The sequence below is a fragment of the Osmerus mordax genome, chromosome 7, assembly GCF_038355195.1.
Source record: "Osmerus mordax isolate fOsmMor3 chromosome 7, fOsmMor3.pri, whole genome shotgun sequence".
Taxonomy (NCBI): Eukaryota; Metazoa; Chordata; class Actinopteri; order Osmeriformes; family Osmeridae; genus Osmerus; species Osmerus mordax.
The window spans coordinates 15747271-15765906 of NC_090056.1; the positions used below are offsets into that span (position 1 = coordinate 15747271).

Sequence of the window (18636 nt, forward strand, 5' to 3'; positions counted from 1 at the left end):
TACATGGACAGAATTTGTTTGATAAACCTTTTATTTTGTCTCTTATTTCACATTTTTTATTTTATAGGAAAGAAAAATGTGTAAGGACACTTACTCCTTGTGTAACACAAAGAAGTGTTGAGCTTCTTTTTTCATGCTTCGTATTTTTGCTGATATGAACTTACAGAAATGACTCATCAACCTGCAACCCAGGATTTGTGCGTTTATGTATGTGTCTGATAGTCTGTCTGACTTCCTGGTCAACTATGTCTGATCCTTACATTTGTCCATCTACCTGCCCGACATCTGTTGTCTTCTTCTGAAGTTGTCTGTGGTGTCTCAGCCATTATACTGCTTTAAACTTGGTCATCCTTTCAAAACGACACACACTGAGTTTTTCTGCTTTGTTGTAAACTTGCATGTCTTCTCTGATAGAATTTTTTTGTTACGTTTATTATTTCATCATGAAAGCCTTTTATCATTTTTTTATTCTTGCATGATTCAAATTGAAAGATGCTACGTAAATTAACGAGCAGGCACCAACATGCATAGATCTCTAAAAAGACACCTGGCATTCCTTCTGTCTTGTTTGCTTAAAGTAAGATACTCAGGTGGTTGTATTGATGATGATGATGATGATGGTGATGATGATGATGATGATGATGGTGATGATGATGGTAGTGGTGGTGGTGATGATGAAGATGATGAGGAACAAAGGAAGTAGATACAGAGGGTCGACAAGTGTTCCAGAACTACCACCGTGTTCCCTGAAAAATATCTAGACAAGGGCTCCCACTGACTGGTGGTACAAGGGTTATTAACATTTGCACATTTCCTTATTTGATCTGAAGTTGTGCTAATTATGGTTTCTTACCATGTATTTGCTAAATAGATTCTGAACTCTTTTTTTTTATGCCTTTTTGACTGGAACCTTGGTTGATCCATGTCAAAAGGCTAACATTGGATAAATCATGTAATAGTTCATCAATATGCTGTACATTTTCACATTATAACTACTAACTTGTTATTTATGACTTGAAGTCAGTGTACATTGCAATATTTGGAAGTTTAAAAAAAAATTGAATGTTGAGAATTTTCTGTGTCTATTTGCAAACAGAGTGTTCCCATTCACACAAATCGGACCATCGTATTCAACTTCTGAAATCTTTATTACTACTACCAGACTCTCCTAGTTGACGCGGTTTTCCTTTAATTAAACACTATAATCCTATGGTATAAACTCATGATATAGTTCCGACTCAATGGTACTCATCCTTATGGAAACACTGCTGTAATTCTATGGTGGTGATAATGTTGATAGATCAGGGCATTAAGGATGAAAATACATTTTATCACTCTAATTCAGCCCAGTCATGTTGACCAGAATACCGGACAGAAACTTGAACTGAAGGGATTGAACTGATAAAGCAGTGGTTAAGGATAAAGAATAATCCACCCTGTACAGATTAGTATTGCAGAGTATAGTAGAGATTTATCATATGAGCAATGGAGTAACATTGACATTGTTTAACCCTCCTAAGGTGTGCTGTGGTCATCCGCTCCTGTTTCTTCAGTGTGAGGTCTTGTTAGTTGACAAGGTTTATTTGTCATGACTGAACTAACATTGCTATGTTTGTTTCTTCAATCAAATACAAAGATCAAATCTTGGCATCCCCCATGTCTTGGATTTCATATTGCTGTAATGCTGTATGTGATGGAATAGGCATGCACAATGTACACACTGATAACACACAGGAACCCTGTGTTCCTGGTCCCCCAGTGTAACTCTGGAGGAGGATAGGTGGAGAGATGGTGGAGCCAATGGAGTTGGAAGAAGAAGATGAGATGGAGGAAGAAGAGGGGGAGGTGGAGGAGGATCTTCACACCTAGAGCTATCCCTCCAGATGGCTGGGCCACGGAGCCAGCTGTTCTTACCTCCCCCTCACCACTCCTCTTCCTCCCTCCTCCTCACCACTCCTCTTCCTCCTTCAGTACTATCTCAGATGGTACATAGGACAATGGTAGCATTGAGGCACAGAGCTGGATTTCTTCTGAGGAGGTTGGAAATAGAAACAGAGACAGTAAGGTCAGGTCAGGGTTCATATGAACACTCATTGCTTTGTGTGTGTGTGTGTGTGTGTGTGTGTGTGTGTGTGTGTGTGTGTGTGTGTGTGTGTGTGTGTGTGTGTGTGTGTGTGTGTGTGTGTGTGTGTGTGTGTGTGTGTGTGTGTGCGCGTACATGCATGTGTGTGTGTCTCAGCTCATACTAATTACAGTAAAGTCACGAGAAGAGCAGCCATCTGTTTCCCTCTGGCCTGACCAGACTTCACTAGGAATGAGAAGGCCCTCATAGACAGTGATCCAAGGGTTGGCTTTCACATGAAGAGATAGTGTAGTGAGGTTGGGGTTCACCCAGTTGGTCTCACACCAGATACATCTCCCTGTGTGTTTGTGTGGGTGTGTATGTGTGTGTGTCAAAAACAGAAGTCCTCCGGTTTTCTCTGGTTCCTTATTCTAAATGGTCAATAGACATCGATGACGGTAGAAAAAAGCTGAGTATTCTCTCTCTCTCCCCTACTCTCTATATAGCTCTCTCTCTTTCTGCTGGTGGCAAGAACAGGTTATACTAACGGATGGAAGCGCATGTCTGATTTTTGCACTACACGCCATCTACTACACGATGACGCAGTAGCCGTTCCAGCATCTTTTTCCCTCAGAGGGCTGTTGCTGCTACAACTCCCTCCCCCCGCTCGACATTTCTCTTATCTACGAACAGGCGGCCAGTATGGATATTGTAAATCAGGTAGGAGCTCTGAACATCTAGAATATGCGAACATTCAGTCTTTTAATATCAACTGTGAACTGTGGGATGAATATTGGGTTGCTGCTATGGGCGTTTCTGTGCAGGTTATCAAGTAATATGAGATTATTGAGCTGAAACAGGGAAAGCCCTGCCGGAATGCTGCTGCTGGTTGTTGACTGAAATTCGGAAGATGCGTGTTTTAACTGATGGTTTTCCATGAGCGGTTGTGTTGAAATGAACGGAAATACATATAGCCCACTACAAATCTAAACATTTCTTCGAATCTTGTACGGTCCATGTTTTGAATTTCACCATGCCAAAAACACATTTTGATATGTAAGGTTTTCAGACGACGGACGGCTATTTGATGTAAATAAGACGTGAAAAACGGTCATGGGACGCAATAAAAAATATCCCACAGGCATATCTTAATGCAGACTTAACAGTTCACGTATTGACGAGGTTATTCGCTGGCTACATGTTAAATGCAGCTTTGGAATGACGGAACTACCATATTAAGCGTCAGGCCTGCGATGTGCGCTTGTAATTCGTGAGATTGCATTGCAAAATGGCAGCGCACTTTTATCCCTACATATCTCTAGTATCATAGCCATCTATATTTGGATATGAGGCCCGACTGTGGGTAGATTAAAGTGAATAGGCTATGTTATGTTTGATATGCAGGGTCGTGTTGTTCTCGCCACTCATGTTTCATTGATAGCGAAAGTGCGCTCACAAGATCATAGGTAGAAAGGACAATTGGCCACTGTCCTTTTATTAATTAAAACATGAAACGGTATGACATTAACGTTTCTTGTTTAATTGCCAACCATCAATATGCATACGTAGCAATTAAATTGTGCAATTGAGTTGCAAATAATCGATAGCAATTGATTCCGTTGGGCTATTTGTCTTCGTGTGATGCTCGCAGGTTCAGTGCGCTACCTCAAGAGCGGTTAATGGTGTCGTGTCCAAACCGCACCTTGCTCTTTACGCAGCGCAAACACCCATCGCAGTTTGTTACGCCGCCAGCGCTCGCAGATTTGCTTGTGCGCTTGTTGTTGATGAGCTCTTGGTACTCAATGATACAAGAGAATTGGCATTCATTTAAAATCGTCTCGTCATCTATTTAATTCTAGGGCAGTGCTGTGTCAGAAGCTTTGGATGAAAAAGGTAGCCCTATGAATTTCAGGCAATTTAAGTCTCCCGCTAGTGGGCCTGAATAAATGGGTGATGGCCCACTGAATTTTCCGAACACTATAGTAGAATCTATTCGTTTGTCTTATAACATAAATGGCCTCGTCAGAATGATCTATTCTCAAAGTCAAGTATTTTCTAAACAGTCTTTTTCTAAGTGAAAATCCATGCATTTGGAACAGAAGTGTGCGACAGGAGCTGGTCTGGCGAGTGAGACATAGCATAGGCCTATATTCTTAGACTACGTGTGTTTGTTGTGATCTACCTAATACATCATCACTCTATCAAATAGGCTACTTGGGTTACTGTAATGACTAATGAATGCTGTTATTGAGAATGATACATTTACTAAAAATCTATATTAAGTCAGTACCATTTGATGCATTATGGCTTCCTGTTCATTGTGGTCCTCTAATCACTCTTTGTTTCTGCTTGACAGTTGGTGGCCAACGGGCAGTTCAGAGTCCTCAAAGTACCTCTAGGGTTCATAAAGGCCTTACAATGGGTAAGTCACCCTTTCATTAACACATCCTTTGTTCAGTCAAACAATATGAGTTTTGAAAACATGTAATGCCTCCTTCGTTCAAAACAATAAGTTTCCTGAAGTCAATTACATTTCTAAGCTGTTTCCTATTCCTGTCCAATATTATTTTATTGGTTGGTGAAAAAAGGTATTTAATATTCCCTGCAATTCCTGCGGGCACACAGATCACACACAGGCTGCACTGCCATCATCAGCAGTAATGTAGCTCTGCCTCTGTGCTCACCATGGGATTCCCAGTGTAATACACACTGTGTACTAAGATACCCGCTTTCCTAATCAAAACATTTCTGTGAAAGCGCTCTGGTTTCACAAAGCAGATGACATCCTGATATAGTGAAAGTGGTGTCCAAGCCAGGTGAACTCCCCAGCACACTCACTAATACACATCTGAGAGGTTTGGATAATTTACATTTAGTCATTTAGCAGACACTCTTATCCAGAGCGACTTGCAGTAAGTACAGGGACATTCCCCCAAGGCATGTAGGGTGAAGTGCCTTGCCCAAGGACACAACGTTTTTTGACACAGCCGGGAATAGAACCAGCGACCTTCTGATTAATAGCCCGATTCTCTAACCACTCAGCCACCTGACTCCCTGAACATTTCTGTTGATCAATGTCTCTGTTGATCAATTACACACAAAATTGAAGACATCTAGTGGCTATTGTTGAGATTGTATCCTGGTTTCATTCAGAGTTCTAGTACTTTCCTCAGATTCCAGAGAAGATTACCAGACTGATTGTTAATGTCATGTTAGACAAGATTAAATACAATAACAGTTTAATAGCCACCCAGGAATGGTGAATTATCTTTGGTTCTCAGCTAGATGAAACAGTTTCAGAAAAGGTCATCATAACAAGCAACCTTCTTGATCAACATGGCGGTTGTTTATATAAAAAAAATGTTTTCCAGGATTAGAAGTTTTTGGAGAAGAAGTAGAAATGAGTAGAATAGAATAGAATGGAAAACAAGATGACAGTTGAAAATTATGGGATTATTTAAAGTTGAGTAAGAATTTTCTTATTTTGTCAATTACCGTAATTATGTAATTTAGACAGGTTACTGAAATCATTAAATATTTGTAACATACACAAATTACATAGTTTACACTATTCACTTAAAATAAAACGACATCAGTTATGATACAAAATTATGTTTACTGTTGTGTAAGTTATATAAGTAAATCATTTACACAAACTACATAAATTACACATTATAATTTAGACAAAGTACAAGTAATTTACTGACAGCTGGCAAGTTACGTTTAATTCCCTGGATCACTTTCTAAACAATGAAATAGAAAGCAGAGGTAGAAACATGTCTCAAGATTGGCTGGCATTAATAGATATTTTACTAGTCAGTCTAGAATGTTCTTGGCTTCCCATCCTCCTTCCCCACCCTCACCCATACATATCATACAGTATAATATGGTATTTTGCTGCCCTCGACTCACCCAATAAATGTCCCAACCTTCCCACCCGTCAAAATAACATGACAGATGGTGGCCATGGAGATTCTCTGTGCCAGATTCGACCAACCATCATCCCCCCCCTCTTCTCTCCTCCCCTTCTCTCCCCTCCCTCCCTACCTTCCTCCCCTCCCCTCCCCTCTCCTCTCCTCTCCCTTCCTCCCCTCCTCCCCTCCCCTCCCCTCTCCCCTCCTCTCCCTTCCTCCCCTCCCCTCCCCTCTCCTCTCCCTCCCCTCTCCTCTCTTTCCCATGCTCTATGCAGGCTCTTTAATCTGAGGGTAAATCTGGAAAACGTAATCTGAGGGTTGGCAGGGGATGATGCATGTATAACACTATCCATGTGAACGTTCCACTGAGATTAAGCCTTTCTTTTCATCATTTAGATTCTCGTCTCACTCCATAATATTATTCTGATATGAACACTTCTCCCACAAATACCACTTGTATTGAAATCTTATGAACAGCATATAAGATCTCAGTTTGTGGGGTACAGTATGAGTGTATAAATAACCCTCTCCCTAACCTTGAGATATCTTAAGTACATCATTATATGCAGTATATGACCTTATAGTACAGTACATTTTTGTGTACAGTATAGTCTTGTCGCAGTAAAATAACTTGCTATTGCAACACTGTGTGTGTGTTTCTCTGCTTCTCTGCTGCAGTTCTTCGCCATATTTGCGTTCTCCACATGCGGCAGCTACTCTGGGATGTTCAAGATGAGCGTGGAGTGTAAGAACCGCACAGACAGCGACCTCAGTATAGAGGTGGAGTTTGAGTATCCTTTCAGGTCAGTTCAATCATTTACATTTTCATTTACATTTAGTCATTTAGCAGACGCTCTTATCCAGAGCGACTTACAGTAAGTACAGGGACATTCCCCCCGAGGCAAGTAGGGTGAAGTGCCTTGCCCAAGGACACAACGTCATTTGACATGGCCGGGAATCGAACTGGCAACCTTCAGATTACTAGCCCGATTCCCTAACCGCTCAGCCACCTGACTCCCAATCAAGCCATCAAAGCGTATTGACAGTGATTGGCATATATCATATTGTCATTCAAGCACCTGAGCACAGTAGGACTTGGCTAAACTTTTATCCTAAAATACTCCTGAATAATCAGTGAAAACAAATAGCTTGTTCAAGTTGTTTCGGTGTATAGTTGGTTGGATGATGATCATCCAAAGTAGTTAATCCAAAACGAAGCATCAATGGAGATTTTTTCCATTCTAAATGACCTTCCTGGACCCTATCCTGAAGCAGTGTGAAGTGTGTATTTGAATCTGCTTGCTTCCCGCTCCCTGTCTCTCCCTGGTAGGCTCCACCAGGTGTACTTCGATGCCCCCACCTGTAAGGGGGGGAACCCAGAGCGTGTGTTCCTGGTGGGGGACTACTCCTCCTCCGCAGAGTTCTTCGTCACCATCGGGGTGTTTGCCTTCCTGTACTCCATGGCTGCTCTCAGTGTGTACGTCTTCGCCTTGGACAAGTACCGCGAGAACAACAAGGGGCCGTTGATCGTAGGTTCTTCTAAGAGCATATGTGTCTGGGGGTGTTGGAATGTGTGTGCTGGATTTTTTGTCTGCACTTGTATGCGTGAGGGTCAAAAGTCGGTCTGTGTGAGTGTGAGTATGAATGAGAGGCAAAACATTGTAAAGCGCTTTGAGTGCCGCTAAGGTAGAAAAGCGCTATATAAATGCAGTCCATCCATTTACCATTTAACAGCTATACTCAAAAATGTAAAAAACAAATTCTGATCTTCACCTGTTATGCTAAGGTGCCGTGTGTATATGTGGCTCTCTCAGGACTTTGGCGTAACGTGTGTGTTCACCTTCATGTGGCTGGTGAGCTCAGCGGCGTGGGCCAAGGGTCTCTCGGATGTCAAGACCGCCACAGACCCTGATGAGGTGCTGACTATGATCGATGCCTGCGACGTTGAGGGCAACCGGTGTCGTGAGGTCCATGACCCTGTCATGTCCGGGCTCAACACCTCCGTCGTGAGTATAAAAATACGTTTTTATATCCCGATTCGGTTTGGTATGGTCCTTGGTCAGAGTTGTTTTTGGTTTAAAGAGAGGGGTCTTGAGGCAATAATAACATAATAGGCCATGAGTTTGTTTTGTTCAAATGTTGACAAAACAAGTCATCTTTGTTTGTGCACTCTCTGTCAACATATCCTACAGTGTGTTCTCTTTTTGAGCTGCCAATTAATGAACTGTTCCCCATCCTTCGCTCTACCTCCCAGGCCTTTGGCTTCCTGAACCTGATCCTGTGGGGGGGCAACCTGTGGTTCGTCTTCAAGGAGACTGGCATCATCGCTCCCTTCATGCGCCCTCCCCCTGCCCAGGAGAAGCAGCCGGCTCCAGAGTCCTTTGGGCAGCAGGCGGGGTACGAGCAGGACCCCTATGCTGGCTCCCAGGGGGGCTACCAGCCAGACTACAGCCAGCAGCAGGGCGGGTACAACCAGGAGCCCGACTACACCCAGCAGGGGGCGCCAACCTCCTTCTCCAATCAGATGTGAGATGGGAGGGAGGATAAAGGAAGGAAGGAAGGAGGCAGGCGGCTGGTAGGTGATTTGGAAGAAGTGGGTAGTTGATGATGATGAGGATAATGATAAGAAATCTACAATTGATGAAAAATATATTTATACATCCTACAATGTACAGCAAAGTTATTGCAGAAATATTGATTATGAAACCTTAATGTTACCTTAGTAACAATGTATGTCCTCTCTCACAGAAAAAGATGATGGTGAAGGAGGAGTAAGACGCCTGGCAACCATCCACCACGCAGCTCTCCTTCCTTCCTGGCTGTTTGTTTGTGCATCTGTGTGTTGAAGGAGGGAGGGAGGGAGGGAGGGAGGGAGGGAGGGAGGGAGGGAGGGAGGGAGGGAGGGAGGGAGGGAGGGAGGGAGGGAGGGAGGGAGGGAGGGAGGGAGGGAGGGAGGGAGGGAGGGAGGGAGGGAGGGAGGGAGGGAGGGAGGGAGGGAGGGAGGGAGGGAAACACCCAAAGGCGATGGTGTGAAGATCAGTTGGGGGAGGGGAGGGTTTTAGATGTTAGTTATTGTGGTGTGTAATTGAAAAAAGAGAGTTTAAGACAAATAAATAAATGAAAACTTGAACATAGCACCAAAACATAATGAAGATATGAAAATTTTACTTAACGAAAATTATTTAAAATCTGCAATGTTCATAACTAGATCTATTAAACTTGAGAGAATGTATTTGTCTGTGCTGTATAGATATCACTATGAACAAATATATAGACAAATATTTCGTAATGTTATGTATGGAACTGTTCTCCTGGTTGGTTTTTGAGCTCTGTAAATGTAACAATAATTCTGCCAAACACAAATCCTCTCGTCAACAATTTTCACTTTTGCGTTACTGCAACAAATTGTCTGATATGATCGTATTTTGTTTCTTTGTTAGTTTACAGAATGTTTTTTTTTCTACATTTATTTCCCATAATGATGTGATGAAGAGAAGAAACCAAAATCACAACAGCGTTGTAATCTCCTGATCTCTCCTGAGCAAAATCTAAAGAGAGACGAGAAGCAGAGTGGGAGAGAATCATTTGTTGAGGGCCTACCTGTCCTCTCATTGGTTGAGGGCCTACCTGTCCTCTCATTGGCTGAGGGCCTACCTGTCCTCTCATTGGTTGAGGGCCTACCTGTCCTCTCAGCTTGGTCTGCTTGGGTTCAACTACAACCAATCTTAAAAACACATAGACGCGCATGGTGACGTCCAATGATGATAAGTAATAACTCCTTGTATGATGCCCCCACTCCCTTCCGCAGTTTTGTATCGTGCCATTGGTGTGTTATGCAAGTGGGGTTCTGAAGTGAATATTTTGGATAGAGTCTGATCTGTGTGGAGTGGGACAGAGAAAATCAAGTGTGTGCAGAGATGGTGATTTTGTAGATAGTAATCTAGCTGTATACGTCTCTCCATTGTGCTGTCCTTTCACCTCTCTCTCTCCCTCTCTCCCTCTCTCCCTCTCTCCCTCTCTCCCTCTCTCTCTCTCCCTCTCTCCCTCTCTCCCTCTCTCTCTCTCTCTCGCTCTCTGTCAGACTATCTGTCTTACCCTCGTATCCATCTTCCTCTTAATGTGTGTCTGTGATGCATTCTCACCCACTGAGAGGCGAGTCTTGTGGTCAATTATCTGGGGGACCGAACACATAGCTTGTGTGAATATGATTTAAGACACAGTTGAGTTTGACACTGCATGGAGGACACAATGAACACACACAATGACACACAGTATGCATTGTAGCTACACAAAGTACATCTTGTACAGATTTCCAAAATATTCACGTTCCTTTCGAAAAGAAAAATCGTAGGAACTGCCGCCAGCATTGAGGGAAGCAATTGTATTTGTTTATGATAAACAAGTCCACCTTTGCTCATTTAACCTATGATGTTCATGAACTCCCAGACATTGGTTAATATATGTCCCTCTCCAGTTCCAGACTGAAGGGTCTGATTTCTCCAGCTCCTGACCAGTCGGACAGACAGACCTGTAAATAACCTCCCAGCTAGCCTAGAGGATGCACAGAGGGCTGTTCTGTTTTGTCAGGTGATGTTATGGCCAATCTCCACGTATCAGCGCATGTTTATGATGTCATCGCGTCCAGCCTGCTCAGACATGACATCACACTAGAGAATGAAACTCTGCCTAGAGTAGAATCTAAGCTTTCAGGAGCTTTTCTCCTATCTCTACCTTGGTCATCCCTCTTTCCCTGTCTCTGGTTCCCCTTTCACTCTCCTCCTCCCCCCTTTCTCTCGATCTCCTCCACATACTGCTCTGTTCCACGTTCCTCTTTTATAAATGCTGTTCAATACTCTGTTGTTGTTGGTGTTAGATGTCTCGTGATCCTCAATGCCTTTTGGTTGTGATGTATTTCCTGTATATGATATATATATATATATATATTTAGCATTGAAGACAATGTCAATGACAATGGATATGACTATGGGGAGAGACCACAATCCAGAAATCTGTTGTATTCTTATTCTGTGGAATCCTTGTGGGGAAATTTCAATAAAGAAGAAACTATCAAGGGATCCGATTGGGTGAGATTGTGTTTCCTGTTGTTCTCGGGTGCTCCAGCGTGTTGACATGGAGCTGTGCGGTGCAGCATCACTGAGCCACCAGTGTCATACCCCACCTTACGTTACTCTCGATGACGCTCATCCCCTGCTCTCCTCCTTCCCTCCCTCCCTCTTGCATTTTCCATTTACCATTTCATACCAGCCCTCTTTCTCCCTCCCACTTCCTCTCTTTCTCTCCCTTTCTTCTACAGCCCTCCCTCCTCTCTCCTTCCCTCCCTCCCCCCCTTGCCTGTAGACATAAAGCTCCTCCCTCCGTCCTCATCTCTCCGTCTCTGCGCTCGTTCAGTGGCAGAGTGTCTCTTTCCTTTCCAGGGCAGCCTCATTCTCTCCTCCAGGATGATGGGCCCTCTGACCAGCTGCACCCTCCTGGTGCTCTCCCTCACCCTGCTGCACACACACGCCATCCAAGCCAAGGTAAGACGCTGCCCCTGTGTGTGTGTGTGTGTGTGTGTGTGTGTGTGTGTGTGTGTGTGTGTGTGTGTGTGTGTGTGTGAGCGTGTGCATGTGTGTAGCGTCACAGCTAAACGTCACGTCCTAATGATAGATAACACATGAGATGAACAGGTGTTGATTCCACTGACGTCTCCTAGAAGTAAAAAAAACCGAAGCAGAATGCTGATTTCAACATTATCAGTGTTATATACAGGTGTGTTATGGTGTCAGCACAATGCGAGTGGTTTCAGGCTGTCTTTGTGCACTAGTGTGTACAAATGTGTATGTGTGTGTGTCTGCATGCAAGGTTATTTATCTAGAATCATGAATCATGAATAAAATACTGTCCAACATAATAACCTATTTGTGCATCATATATGAAAAGCCACATTTCTAAGTAAGATTCTTTTTTATTTGCAGACATCAGGCTCTTATCATACAAGTCTGCACATTTCTGATGGTTGATGTTCACGTCAAGTCAACCTCGACCATAGTCAATAGTCCACTTTATAGACATGAATAAAGTGTATGAGCGTTTGGTTGTGTTGTCCTCTGCAGAAACCAATCTCAGAGGTCTCTCTTTACACTAACCAGAGAGAGGAGGGGCTGGACTTGTCATTGCTAGGTAACAACAGACAGGAGTGAAATGGAAGTTCACCTTAAACACAGGTCACTTTGGCCAGATGAGAACAAGGATGACAATGAGGAGAATGACGTGTTTGTGTGTGTTTGTGTGTATGTGTGTGTGTTGCTGGTGTGTGTCGCAGGGTTATTGTCTGAAACTAGACTGGTCCTTAGGAAAGGTTCTTAATTGTCTTCATACGTCACTGTTGTCCTCCTTCATCCCCCTCCTCTTCGTCCCCCTCTTCATCCTCCTCCTCCACCCCTAACTCCTCCTCTGTCTCCTTGTCTGCTTCTCCTCCTCTCACACCTCCTCGTCTTGTTTGTCTCCTCCTCCTGCTCCTCCCCCTCCAGCTCCTTCTCCAGATGATTGTTAACATTGCGTTTAGAGCTTGGTTTGACACAGACCGTTCTGTGAGCTGATGTGGTTGTTTGTACTGTTGACATTGATAGGACTGTGTGCAGTCTTATTACTATGGAGCCCCAGGGCAGGCTGATTGATGGTTATTATGTAACAACCACAGTGTAGAGACCCAGTACTGTATCCCCTGTTTAGAAGACCTTATCCCAGGGTCAGTCTCCATCCAGCTGTCCATATTTGTCCTCACATCCATTTTTCATTAACACATCCATTTATCTTCTGTCTGTTTTCTTCATGTATCTTAATATTATTTCTCCCATCCACACAACCTGTGTGTATAGTGGAGATAAAGGTGTGTGTGTTTGCGTGTGGATACGTGTGTGTGGAGGGATGGAGATGAAGGAGACTGTATGTGTAGAACACGTAGCTGCAGTGTAGAGACCCAAGCTGAAGCTGCTGTTCAATCTAATCAGAGGACTGGGGAGAACACAGGAGCTGCGCTGTCATGGCAACTGGGTTTAATCACCCACTGACATGAGGACACAGCCAATATCCTGATAATACAAAGCTCCCAATCACACGAGCACACACACTAGTGAATACACACACACAATGCGTATTGAATGGAGGCTCTTTTGCACCCGCAGTGTTTGTATACATCTGCCATTGTGTGTATGGTACCTTTGGTTTCCATGGCCCCCAGTTTTAAAACCCTACATTTTCTACTATTTTATGTTTGCTCATGAAATGCAACCGAAGGTTTTGTGATAACACCTTCAGTGCTTCGGTGTGTGTGCGTGTTTGTTTATGTGTTCATTAAGAACTCCAGACTGATGGTCTGTCAGAAAGGAATTGTGTGTATCTGTTTGTTGTGTGTGAGTGTGTGTGCGGGTGTTCATGTGACGCCTGCGTCGGCCCACGCTCCCGTCACCATCATGTGCATTCTGAAGCAGCAAAGACATCCTCATGCGTCAGCGAGGTGGCGTGACTCACCCATCGACCAAAACACTGATGCTCTGACTCCCTACAGTCCCTGGGGCCCCTCCCTCTCTACGCACTGACGTTCGCCATGAGTAACTAAACACCCCGGCCAATCAAACTGCATCTGGGTCTGACTCAACCAATCGGCCCTATGAAACAGGGCTGTGAACCCATCATCCTCAAGGCCGTGTTCAGAAACTACCTTCACATTATTTACACAGGAGTTGCTTTATTTCTGAGCATGAAAAAGCAACTCAGCCAGTGCTGGTGCATCCACCCCCTTAAAGGCTTAACACTTACCCCCAGAGGAACCACGGTTCACTTTCCCCCTGACAATCCCCACCCCAGCCCTGGCCTTATGGTCAGGTGTTCCTGGATGAGGACCATGAACAGAAGGGAACATCATGTGCGCCCCACATGAGGCTCCTGTGGATTTCAGGCTCCACTGTGTACAGCAGTAGTTCCAGAGTGTTCATTTAGGACTCTTCCTTCTCCGGATGTTCTTTAGAAGCAGGCAGCATTCCGGACGAAAAATTGATCTGTGTCTTCCTGAGGGGGAGGTCTGTGACAGAGTAGCAGGCCAGGGTGACAGGCCGGGGCTGTGCAGATGATGAACGTTCCTCTGAATCACCCAGGACCGACCGGCCTGTGCTCCTGCCAGGACCACACAGCAGAGTCAGCAGAACGGAAGAGCAGTGTTCTCTCTGTCAGGCCCGAAGGCTGCAGTGACAGAGTGGTGTGAGGTTATGGTTGTTATGGCGGCTGAGAATGGCTGAGGGCTTTTAATGCTGACAGTTGCAGGCAGGTGATTCTAGGATGAATGGCTGTGACCATGACAACAATCGAAAGTTATATCTAATGGAATGGAATGGAATTGTATAAAATGAATTCTAATCTAAAAGTATCATCCAGAACTCCCTAGTCAGAACCATGTATCAGTGGGGCGGAAATGGGCTATAGGAACTGGCAGATTGAGGCCCGATTGGACACTTGCTGCCACTGAGAAGGAAGCACATGTTATGTGGGTGGATTTGCAAGTGCATAAATGTGTGTAAGCGTGTCAGCGTGTCTGCATATGTGATCCACGCAACTGACTCACTATGAGGTTGAAAGGATGTGAGTGGGAGAGGATTTTTTACAATGATTTAAACTCAACCTCTCGTTCAAACTTATTCAAAATGTACATTAGACCTGTGGCAGTATATTAACATAATAGCCTGCTGGTGAAACAAACAAACATGCTGCCCCATTCTTGAGAAATCTTCCGATTGTCAAACCGAGGACTCAGGTTAACCAGACGGAACTAACTGGTCCGATAAAGTATTATATTATTTGTCCTGAACCCACTAAATTCAAATAGCAATGTTCGCCCTCTGTCGCATGCCTCAGTTTATGACCAACTAGATTTATGACACTGCAGCATGAATTTATAATACCAAACATGATTAGGATGTGTCAGGTGTGCTTGTATGTGTGTGTCAGTGTGTGTTAGTGTGTTTGTGTGTGTCAGTGTGTGTTAGTGTGTGTTAGTGTGTGTGTCAGGTGTGCTTGTATGTGTGTGTCAGTGTGTGTTAGTGTGTGTTTGTGTGTGTCAGTGTATGTTAGTGTGTGTTAGTGTGTGTTAGTGTATGTGTGTGTGTGTGTTAGTGTGTGTTAGTGTGTGTTAGTGTGTGTTCCAGTGGTGCTGATCCTCAGTGTGTCTCTCTCAGTCTCTCTCCGCAGGCCACAGCGCTGGACGTGCTCAGGACCGGACAGGAAACCACCGCTCCCGCCGCGACCTCCGGGATTTGCTGCCCTATGAGGCCCAGATGATGTCAGATCCTGCTGCCTTTGAAGGTAGAGGGCGGGGGAAAGAGCTATACTACCAACCAGATGAGTGGAGGAGACAGGGCATGGGCCAGGCTCTGCAGCGATTGGTTGAGAGTGACCAGAGGCGAGAGCAAGAGGCTGCATACCTAGCTGGCATGCTACGCCTCCTCAATGAAGTGGAGGGTGGGGATAGAGGCATGGAAGAGGAGCAGGAGGAGGGGCCTGGGGACTTTCCCTACCCCCCAGACTACGATGAGACAGATCAAGGTATGAGCATGGGAAAGCCCCAGGCTTCGTGGCAAGGCCTGTTGGACCCCCAGCTCACCCAGGCCTTGCTGGAGCGCTACAGGCAGGAGAGGATGCTACAGGCTGGACTTCAAGTCCCAGACTCAGACAAACAGAACAGAGATCAGGAGACCCTCAGGTAAGGAGCACACATGGGACACTTCATAGATTTATTGGCGGCGATGCATCTTGATTTGATCCATCATGATTTGGGATCTTTTTCCATTGGTTCTACAGTACTTGACGGGATGCACAACAGTTGTAATTGGTCTATTTTAGAATTGACAGTGCAGTGATCAGTGAACTCAGTTTTCTAATAGTAGTATTACATATAGATCACTTTATTTACAATACTGGGGTTTTATTATGTGTCTCGTACAGATACTTGGTTGCTAAGATCCTATCCAGCATCTCCCCTAGCAACCCACAGAGTCCATCTGGTCGCCGTGCGAGGCGGGACCTAGTGGCCGTGGAAGGAGGGGCTAGGCCAGCCAGCCCTGTCCACAAGAGATCCCGCCGTTCCCTGGACGACGCTGCCCCCACCTCGCTGAGCCAGGATGCCCCCCTGCTGAGGGTGAAGAGGCTGGGTGATGAGGAGGGGGGTGAGGGAGGGGCCGGGGTGGAGGGGGGGTACAGACCCCCTCCCCAGGGGCTCCAGAGGATGAAACGTGTGGATCCCGAACTGCCCTCTGGCAGATCCAGGCGCAGGAGGAGAGCACTGACCTATGACCCCGACTTGCTGGTCCAACACATCCTACAATACATGCCCCAGTAGGGAGGATGGGCGGAGGGAGATTGGGATGAGAGAGGAAGTGAGTGAAAGAGCAGAAAAGACAGGAGATAGGTGCAAAAAATTTGGAGTTGTGAAGAAAGGATGACCACACTTTATGTTCATACAGTCTACAGTAGCCACAGTGTCGTACATGATGACTTTTCAGATGAGTATGACTCATTAATTCAGCACAGTTCAGCTGTCCTGATTCCTTTACGTTATACAGCTCTCTCACTGTTGCTCAAAGGTATATGCAAACTCAAACACATAACTAACATAATGGTTCTTCTGGTGCTGTCTGAAGTGGATCTGAAGTTACACACATGACAGCAGTGAACATTAAAGCTCTGCTCCTTTGATGCTACTTGTAAAACCTGCAGTAGTCTGCAAACACAGCACCCATCCATCCTCCCGTTATAGCGGACAAGACTTGCCGGCTATCAGCATGACACACACACGCACACACACCTACAGACACACATACAAACACACGCATACATACACACACACATACATACACAGCATGACGGAATCCTATTAGAAAGACTCCCTTGTGTAATTTGGCTTATTGGTATTTATTGGTAAATCAAATTCGAGACAGCTGCTTTTCACTGTAGAGTTACACACATGTGGAGTAGAATAAGGAGAGTACAGTAGCACCACAGGACACACAAAGAGAAGCACAAAGGGTCATGCTGGACCAAGTACTTTGATGCACTACCACAAGTGATATGTCTGTCACATAACAACGGTGCACTCACTACCATGGCATCAAAGTAGAACCGTTATGTCAGGCTGCTCTCTCTCTCTCTCTCTCTCTCTCTCTCTCTCTCTCTCTCTCTCTCTCTCTCTCTCTCTCTCTCTCTCTCTCTCTCTCTCTTCCATCTGTCTCTGCCCCTCTCTCTATGGCCCACTCATTCTTCTTTTCTCTTTCTACCTCTCTCTCTCTCTCTCTCTCTCTCTCTCTCTCTCTCTCTCTCTCACTCTTGAACCGTTGACCTTTAATCCCCTTGTAACTCATCCCTTCCTGCTTCTAACAGCAGCTATTTACCTTTACTCTCCCGCTTTGCCAGTGGCTTTCATGAATACTCACAACGATGGCGACGCAAACCGTAAATATAATACTAAACGTGTGATTAACAAAACTCACTTCACCCTCACACCCTCTTCTCCTCGACTTCCTTGGCCCCTTTGTCGCACCCCTCCTCCCTTCAGCACCTCCTCCCTTCAGCACCTCCTCCCACCTCTTTCATCCCTCACCCCAGTTCTCCCTTTCCTTACCCCCCCCCTCCTTCCTCCTCTACACACCTCTCTACATTTGTGCACAGAGAGATGTGGGTCTAATTATTGTAGCTTTTCCAAATATCTGTGCAATTAAAAATTGTGTACAAAAATACATATTTCCGCACTATATTTTATCGTAATGTGGATCACGGTAATAAAATCTGATGTGAAAACATTTTCTATTGCCTCTATTGCTGTGGAATAAGGTTTAGTGAGTCTCTATCACTTCTTCATCTTACAACACAGGATTTACAAGAAAATAGATCACATTACATATGTAATCATAGATTAGACACAGGTAGTTAGTAGATGCTGTATACGTTCCAACACTTACTAAGTTCTTTGCATATTCATGCTTGGTTACAGTACATCAACATATTCTATATTCTAAAAAATTCCAAAGCTACCAAAAACTTTGAATATAATGTAGTCAACAGTTACCGGTGATCTATAATTGCTATTTCCACATGGTTGTCCTAACAGACACGCACAGAGAGGGTTTCTCCACACTAGAGAAGCATGCACACGTTAACAAAGATCCAGCATCCTGGGAGAACAACACAGTCACTTGGCATCTTCAGTATCAACACTAACATTGATTCCCAAATCTAGACACACTGATACAGAATATGGAATGTTTATCATACCAGAAACACAATATTTGTCCTCACAGTCATCTGGTTGTCTGATCTTCACAGAGGGATAATGTTAAACTGTAATGAAACAGCTGAAGGGGACATGGATGGAGTCAAATCCAGATAAAGTGTCATAAAACAATAATCTTTCTTTCTCTCTACATCCCTCCCTCCCTTTCTCCGAAAGAAGATCTCAATTCATGTAAATGGAAAAGCATTACAGGTGAATAAGGCATCAGTCGCTCCTAGAGAACTAGAGGGAAACCAGATAACCCAGTCTATACTGGCCTCTCAACACTGAGCTACTGTAGGGCACCATATAATTATCAGCACTAGTATTCTATGTATTTCAGTATG

At 44.5% G+C, this 18636-nt stretch overlaps 2 protein-coding genes across 2 annotated transcripts; both read left to right on the forward strand.

Annotated features, from left to right (window-relative positions):
* Positions 1 to 2686: 2686 nt before the first annotated feature.
* Positions 2687 to 8551, forward strand: sypa (synaptophysin a). Its single transcript, XM_067239721.1, has 6 exons — positions 2687 to 2782; positions 4419 to 4484; positions 6655 to 6779; positions 7307 to 7505; positions 7791 to 7982; positions 8231 to 8551. The coding sequence occupies exons 1-6, from the start codon at positions 2765 to 2767 to the stop codon at positions 8504 to 8506; spliced, it is 876 nt and encodes a 291-aa protein (XP_067095822.1). The 5' UTR covers positions 2687 to 2764; the 3' UTR covers positions 8507 to 8551.
* A 2848-nt stretch (positions 8552 to 11399) lies between these two features.
* On the forward strand, positions 11400 to 17799 carry pcsk1nl (proprotein convertase subtilisin/kexin type 1 inhibitor, like). Its single transcript, XM_067240397.1, has 3 exons — positions 11400 to 11513; positions 15204 to 15727; positions 15970 to 17799. Exons 1-3 carry the CDS (start codon positions 11436 to 11438, stop codon positions 16361 to 16363), a joined length of 996 nt encoding a protein of 331 aa, XP_067096498.1. The 5' UTR covers positions 11400 to 11435; the 3' UTR covers positions 16364 to 17799.
* The last annotated feature ends 837 nt before the right edge of the window (positions 17800 to 18636 follow it).

Bases quoted from the DNA above. Each gene is read 5' to 3' on its own strand.
- sypa (XM_067239721.1), top strand. The intron at 4,485-6,654 runs GTAAGTCACCCT...TCTCTGCTGCAG, and splicing joins TCATAAAGGCCTTACAATGG to TTCTTCGCCATATTTGCGTT. The intron at 6,780-7,306 runs GTCAGTTCAATC...TCTCCCTGGTAG, and splicing joins GAGTTTGAGTATCCTTTCAG to GCTCCACCAGGTGTACTTCG.
- pcsk1nl (XM_067240397.1), top strand. From the start codon at position 11,436: ATGATGGGCCCTCTGACCAGCTGCACCCTCCTGGTGCTCTCCCTCACC. The intron at 11,514-15,203 runs GTAAGACGCTGC...TGTCTCTCTCAG, and splicing joins CACACGCCATCCAAGCCAAG to TCTCTCTCCGCAGGCCACAG. The intron at 15,728-15,969 runs GTAAGGAGCACA...TGTCTCGTACAG, and splicing joins AGAGATCAGGAGACCCTCAG to ATACTTGGTTGCTAAGATCC.